The sequence below is a fragment of the Poecilia formosa genome, unplaced genomic scaffold (assembly GCF_000485575.1).
Source record: "Poecilia formosa unplaced genomic scaffold, Poecilia_formosa-5.1.2 Scaffold84, whole genome shotgun sequence".
NCBI lineage: Eukaryota > Metazoa > Chordata > Actinopteri > Cyprinodontiformes > Poeciliidae > Poecilia > Poecilia formosa.
The window spans coordinates 1,965,564-1,973,341 of NW_006800023.1; the positions used below are offsets into that span (position 1 = coordinate 1,965,564).

The window sequence follows — 7,778 nt, forward strand, 5'->3', positions numbered from 1 at the left end:
CCCAAACGCTACCTGTGTGTAGAATAATCCTTCAGTGTGGTCAACACTTGTGTCTGCAGAGAGATCCAGCAACACTCTGTCTACCTTTGTGTGACCAGCACTGTTGTGGTGATGTTTTGCTCAGCCTGCCACAAATGTTTATTTTTAGTCCATTGTATCCATTGACATCCCAGCTAGCAACCTCAGACAAATATAATGTGGGTAAAGCTGTCCAAAAACCAGTATTCATATTTATGTATGAATAAGAACCTTATTTGGATTTATTTGACAAATTAAAAAAAATGAATGCACTTAATTCAATAGAAAATCAAATACAGGTGTTTATGGTTGGAAAGACAAAGGAAGGGATATTAACTTGATTATTTGTTATACATCAAAGATGCAGTCACAGATGGTGGCAAAAAGTAATTTAAACTTGATAGGTGGAGAGATTGGTTATCATCTTGGTGGTCTTAATATACAAATTTCTTGTGCAAATGCAGCTGAAACCAGATATTTTAGACACTACAAAAGTATAATCCAGATTAAAAAATTTTCTGGTTAAGGTGAATTAGGATAATCTGATTTGTTTTGATGTTCCACATTGTCACTCCAGGAAGTGGTGTGAGTCATAAGTTTCCTATCACAATCATGCAAAGCAGTGACATCATTATCTTAGCTTTCACAAATTGTTAAAGACTTTGTACTCAGTGTAAGTAAATATTTAAATTTGAAAAAAAGCAATAAAGAATATCTGAACTGTTATTTAGTAGATGAATGGTGGTATTTAGAAATAATAATACTTTTATCAATCATAAGTCTATCTTCGTACGTTTTCAAAAAGAAAAAAATGGCTTTGCGTATTGGAATTTTTTTAAAGAGCTTCGGTTTTATTCGGCTCTTTCCGTGATCTTTTGTGATCTGTCCGATTTCATTCTTTTCCGTCTATGTTGGTTTTGAGCTCGGCCCTTTCCGTCATCTCTCGTGCCGTTCCGTTTATGTTGATTTCGAGCTCGGCTCTTTCCGTCGCCTCTCGTCCTGCTTCGTCGGTGTTGATGTTGAGCTCGCCGCCTCACCCAGACTGCTTTATGTCTGGCAGCAGGGACCATGCGCGGTCGCCATATTACGGAGCACCCCTCCTCTCCAGTCCCGTCACAGCAGCCAAGCAGGAGACGCTACCGCTGGGGGAAGAGCACCGGTGATACAGCAAAACTAAAACGAGGAATCGCTGGCATGGATGTAACCTTTACACTCCGCCGTTAAGTGATCCCATCGCTTTCAAGTCGTTGTACTCCGGCAGAAAAGGTTGATTTGCTCAATTTCCGAGTTAATTCAACAGTTAAGATTCGCTCACTGTAGACTGCTAACCGGTGATGGAGACTGGCAGCTAGCTCCAGCTAGTAGTTAATATAACAATAACTCACTCAGCAGCTGCTTTGCTTTGAGTTCTTGTATTCATCGAAAGACAACATTTAGTTACAAAAAATACCGGAGATGTACGCTTGTGTGTAACAAAGACGCAGTCTGATAATCAACCGGCGAAGTACGACTGGCATCAGCTGACGTTAGCTCGCTAGCTGCTGAGCAAGCGGCCACTAGCTTCAGTTGGCTCGCTAACTGACTCCGGGGGGGGAAAATTGCCCGAGAGGTGGTTAAAATCGCCTGGATCACAAGAACACATTTATATTTGTTCTGTTATTTTTCAGCTGGCTTGTCTGTTAACCGTAGTGTCGGCAAAACGGCGCCGTTAACGAGCTGCAACCTTATTACCTACTGTCAGAGACCAACTACCGCCCGGATTCAGTCGGAATGCATCATCCGGACCCCGCAGGAGACTCTGGCAGCGTCAGAAAGATGCCGCATCCGGCTGTCTTCCACCGGAGGGGCAGCAACACGAGCAGCGGGAGCGGCTCCACGCTGTCAACGACAGCCAACCCGGTGGTGGTCAACAACAGCCACGTTTCAGGCGATGACTACCAGCCCTCCTTGTTGATTCAACCCCCCGCCGCGTCGTCCTCCCCGGGACCCCATCACCCTCCTCCTCCGCACAGCCTGAACCTGCAGCCCCAACCCGCGCAGCCTACTGGAGCTCAGATTAAAAAGAAAAGTGGTTTTCAGATCACAAGTGTGACTCCAGCGCAGATATCAGTTAGTACCAACAACAGTATTGCAGAGGACACGGAGAGTTATGATGACTTGGATGAGTCACATACGGAGGATCTGTCCTCTTCTGAAATTTTGGATGTATCCCTCTCAAGAGCTAACGATGTAGTTGGAGCGGAGAGGAGCTCTTCAGAGGAGACCCTAAATAACTTCCACGAGGCGGAGACCCCTGGAGCCGTCTCCCCCAACCAGCCTTCTCATCCCCATACCTTGACCCAGGCGCAACACCGTGGCGGGGCCATCGTAAACGGGACTATGCATCACCAACACCCTCATCATCTTAACCATGCTCAGAGCTACCCTCTGACCGGAGCTTTACCTTCTCTCACCCAGAAAATGCCTTCAAACGTGGGTGGCACTCAAGAGAATGTTTCCCACGCCACCGCCGCCGCTCCAAGTATCGTCCCCCAGCCTGCGGGGATTGTGGCCCCAGGATCTGTCCCTGGAATGCACAGCTCTGCGACAGGCACCACAGTTAGTGTTGTTAATCCCCCAACCAGCAGTGTTAGTAATGTGAATATGTTGAGCTCCGCCAACGTGCCTGTCAGAGGGGGAATCAACATGAGCGCTAGCAGCGGCGGCGCTGGTGGTAGCTTTCCTCCCAATGTTATTAGCAGCACTGGAGGAAGCAGTGTTGCAGCTGGAGGTAGCCATATGTCTGCTGCTAACGTCAACATCAACTCGATGACTACTACTACTGCTGCTGCTGCTGCTGCTGTCAGTGCCTCTGGAGGCGTGGGAGTCCCCAGCGGGATCCAGGGAAGAGTTGGATCAGCTGCGAGCGCTCCCGCAGCGGCTGTGCCTTCAGCTGTTCCTGCTCCAGCACCGGCAGTGACAGCCGCCACCTCTCGCTTCAGGGTGGTGAAGCTGGACTCCAGCTCCGAGCCGTTCAAGAAGGGCAGATGGACTTGCACCGAATTCTACGACAAAGACGCGCCCACCCCTGCGCCATCAGCGTCCGAAGCTGCGTCTCTGACCTCCCGTCAGTTCGTAATGGAGAACTTTCTCTCAGAAAGGGAAAGCACAAGCAGCAGCTCTGTGAGCAGCACCATGAGTATGCTGAGTCATTACATTGAGAACCTGGGCAGTGGAGAGGCTGGGGGTTCCCCCGTACCCCAGCATGCCCAGGATTACGCCTCCCCTCCTCAGGGCTATCAAGGAATCATGGGAGTACCTCACTCCCAAGCTCACATGCACACCCAGGATATCAACCATCCTCATGTGAAGACGACTGCAGCCCCCTCAGCTCCCACAAACCTCCATCAGCCAGTTCAACAGACCGCCATCGGTGCTGTCCCGCCGCAGCAGCTCACCTACGCCCAGGCGGTTGCTAATCAACCGCCAAGCTCCTCGCAGGGTTTGGTTGGTATCCAGCAGCAAAAGATGGGCTACGCTAACCTTCCTCAGCAATCAGCCGCATCTCCGGCATCAGCTAGACCTCCTGGGTACAACCAATCACAGCAAGGTGTACCCCAAGCTGCCCCCTCTCAACCTCTCTCCAACCAATCTGGCTCGGTGCTGACTGCTCAAGCTAACGGAGCGACTCAGATGATGGGGGCGCCTCAGCAATCACAGGGGCTCCTTCACAAGCCGGCCCCCGTCTCTAGTATGCCGCCCCATGTTGGGGTAGCCGGCCTCGGACAGCAGCCATCAAGCCACGTCGACATTCAGCAGCAGAAACCGCAATCCCTTCTGACTCAAATTCAGAATCCGGGCTCAAGCACCCAACTTCCTCCCGTGGCATCAGCCTCCACCGCTCCGCCTCCCAGCGCTCACAGCGACCTCCAACCTCAAGCCCATAATGCCGCCAACGTCGGCCGAATGTCCCCCCATCCATCACAGGACCCCAGCAGTGCCCAGGCCCTGGTTCACGCCGCCCAGGCCAGCGCCCTGTACGCCAGCTTGCCCAGCTTCACCACCACGCAGCTGCAGGACGCGCAGAGGCTGCTGCTCCAGCATCAGTCCTTACTGAAGCTGTCTGGCGGCGAGGCGGGATCCAACACCGGCCTGGGTCAGGAAACTGAGGGCAACGCCAACACCGCCAGTGCCTTAACCGCACCAGCCGGTCTCAAGACGGTAGACGGAGAGGATGATGGGTAAGAGACACGTACTTACTTTAATATTTGTATTCCCTTGTTTTTTGAAGAGTCATGTGTATACAGCCATGTGTATATATACATATATGAATGCTACACAAGCAGCCAACTGTATTGGTTGTTGCTTGTGGGGAAAGATAACCTGACAGCACTCAAGCTGCTACACTCTGTTCGAAGAGCGCTGCAAAAACATAAAATCTTAAATAATTTTCATCAAGTTTCTAGTGCAAATATCTTAGCACACTTTAAATAAGACAAAACTAACTCACAATTAACTTTTCTGCAAGATATGGAAGCTTGTTTTAAGTCAATATTTCCTTAATATTTATTTAAAAAAAATACTTGTTCCACTACAGATTATTTCACTTATAGCCAATTTTTTTTCTCATGTTATAGGTTTACTTATCTGCCAGTAAAAGTTGTACTTTTTCATCAATAATAAGGAATTATTGACCTAAAACGAGCTCCTGTATCTTGATGAAAACTTGCATGTAAGTTGGTTTAGTTTCATTTCAACTGCACTAGGATACTTGCACTAGAAACTAAACCAAAAATACTGAGCAATACTTTGTGTTTTTACCTCTTGTTAACAAACGCTTGCGGTGATCCAACTTTTTTTTTTTTTTTTTTAAATCCCAACTTGTCTGCCTTACAGGGCAAAATTTATGCTTGGGTGTGCAGTTTGCCTTCAGCTCATTGTTTAAAAAAGTAGGAATGGAGGAAGCAGTCGTGTGATGACAGATTCGTGACCGACTGCCTGCTGGATGCACATCTGATTAGATATTAGCCGTGTTTTGTTACTGGAACTTTCACTTTCTAAAGTAAAGTTGGTGTGGAATGTGCCACCTTCGGGTTTGAAGAAGTAATTTCTGAGGTCAAGCAGGAATTTTAATCGCCTGCAGCTTGTGGAAATGCCTCATTTCCAACAATGCTAACCCACTTTTTCTTGTAAACATTAGTTCTCCTTTAAATGTGTTCAGATATTAAACACTCTTTTCTCCTGTAGTAGTGTTGGGTGATGTTAACTTATAATTCTATCACAATATTTTGTGGTGTTACTTTGATAACTAAAAACATTCATAAACCTATTTGTTACTAATTTTTTAGGTTATTGTTTAACTGCATGTCACAGCATTCATACCATCACAAACACAAACATTGTTCTTGAACAATATTCTCATTTACCTCAGGACAACACTTAATGTGATTTATTTTACCTTAATTGAATCATATTTTAAAATGTACTGATATTTATTGATGCTCTCATTGTGCAAACGGTGGAGAAAATAACATTTCTGATCAAACCATCAGCTGATCCATGAGAAAATATTAAACTGCTCTCTAAGAGCTTTGCAGGAGGTCGCAGTGATGTCTGGATTATTTTTGTTTTATGCAGGATTGCAACAATCTGACTGATGATTTATGGTTTTCTTTGAGGTCCGTCCTGCCAACTCTGATTGTAACCGATTGCGGATTTTAAATTAAATTTAAAAGTTAATAAAACAGAAGAGGAACAAAATGTGCTGCTGCTTCTTTGATATAGAGCTAGTTTACTTTTTTAGTCTTACTGAAAATAAGCATATTTTCTTTATCTCAAAAAAAAAATACGATTCTTAAATGTACATCAGAAGAGATGCTGCTAGTTTATGTGTTTGTAGGTTGAAAATTGTATGTTTTTTTATGTGTGTGTGATTTTGATGCATTTAACGATCAGGGGGAAAATATTCGCTTTTAATGTTCTGACTGATCACTATTCAGATGCAAAGAAGCAAAACTTATATGATGCTATGTAAAACAATTAATCATGATGAGTTGATTACTTAAATCAACTAATTTTGTATTTATTAGTTAACTGGAATATACAGTTATTAAGACGTAACTGTACAAAAATTAAATCAGTTTTAGCTTTTAGCTAGTTCAGATTTTGTAAAAAAAAAAAATAATAGATCTCATTTATTACCTTTTGCTGTGCAATTATTAATCTGTTAATCAAAAAAACAAAAAAAACAATCAACCCTACATTGTATTGATAAGTAAAGCAGCTTTTCACATGTTTAAGTTGCAGATGCATCCTTTACTACAAATGTTCAAGCGCTCACTAAAGGATTGTTGGGCAATAAAATGTTTATTTTTCTCTTTAAAAATGAATTATTTGTTAATTTGCATCTTCTATTGACTCTAATGCTAAGCTAAATGAAAAATTTTCAGAATCTTCTTTGTTTTTTCTCTCTCTGATTAATCAATTATTAAAATAATCACTAGTTGTCGGCCGCCACATTGCTGATTTCTGGTGAGTGTTAGATCGGTTTCTGTTCTGGATCGTAGTGGATCGGGTTCAAGCTGCTTCCTTACAGCAGTGTTGAAACTGTTTCAATGTTAGCTGTAGCTGCAGTAGCAGTCTCCAGTGTTTCCTTGAATCCAAACAGTAACTTGCGGGGCGGTATTTCACAGAACCTTTTGAAGCGTTCACATCTAAAGCGTCTTTCAAATTGGGCGTGCGTGGAATGTAGCTGACTTTTGGTGACTCCTTTCAAAAAGTTTTGCTTATTAAACGTAGCAGCAGAGCGAGTGTTGATGTTTCACTTTCATCTCTGCTGCCCATTCTCTGTCCACGCTGCAATATATTTAAAAGTTTTAGCTTTAAAATCTTCTGAAATGTTTTTTTTTTAGCGCCTTCTCAATGATGAAAACATTGTAGCATCCTGGGACATTTTTCCCCACTTGCGTATTGCAGAGAAACCTGTTTCTTTCCTTGTTCTCTAATAAATCTCCCAGCTTGCCCTGGATGTTTGCCACATCAGCGGTTGTGCAGATCCCGTGGTCTTCTGTGTGGCTTCTGTCAACATATTTTCTGGCTTTCATGTGTAGGATGTCTCTGCTCTCATTAATCACCCCCCTCTAAGGGAGCGCTACCAAACAACAGGGGCTCTTTAGGGTGTCATTTCATGTGTTGGACTCTGTTTTTCAGCCAGGGTTTGTATGAGGAAAGGTGTCAGCTGTGCATGGGCTCCATAGGTGCTGACGAGACATTACTGGGATGAGTTTGACCAGGATGGCAGTCGGTGTTGGCCGCGGCCGATCGACTCCTGGGGTTCGTTGGCTAGCAAAGGAGATTTGGATTGGAAGGAATCATACTTAATATCTTTGGGGAAAACAAAACTTATTGTTTTCCCCCAGACAAACAATTTTATTAGTTATATTAATTGATTTGTATTTTACCACTTTGTGACTTTATAATACCATTTCATCATTATCAGTTGTCTAATTCAGTGTTTTTCAACCTTTTTTGAGCCAAGGTACACTGTTTTAATTGAAAAAATCACGAGACACACCACCAACCAAAAATGTAAACAAAGATACTCTGTAGGGCCACAACACTGGTCTTAAATTTAAAGAAGTTGTACAAAACTTCAAAGTGTTTTACAAACTATTTCGCAAGCATTCTTATAGCCGGAATACAGAAAATCATTTTTATTCTGAAAGAATTAATAATATTTGGGAAACATTTCACTATTACAATATGAAGAGTTGCATGTACAA

The 7,778-nt window shown here is 43.9% G+C and overlaps 1 protein-coding gene across 2 annotated transcripts in view; it reads left to right on the plus strand.

Moving 5' to 3' along the window:
- Nucleotides 1–914: 914 nt before the first annotated feature.
- The window catches only part of LOC103141499 (TSC22 domain family protein 1), a 31,335-nt gene continuing 24,471 nt past the window's right edge, over nt 915–7,778 (plus strand). Inside the window, exon 1 of one of the 2 annotated variants that reach the window (XM_016673892.1) lies at nt 915–4,238. In XM_016673892.1, the coding sequence (XP_016529378.1) occupies nt 1,789–4,238 (2,450 nt within the window). In that variant the 5' untranslated portion in view covers nt 915–1,788. The remainder of the gene's footprint in view (nt 4,239–7,778) is intronic. The other variant, XM_007557170.2, reaches the window with a different exon arrangement.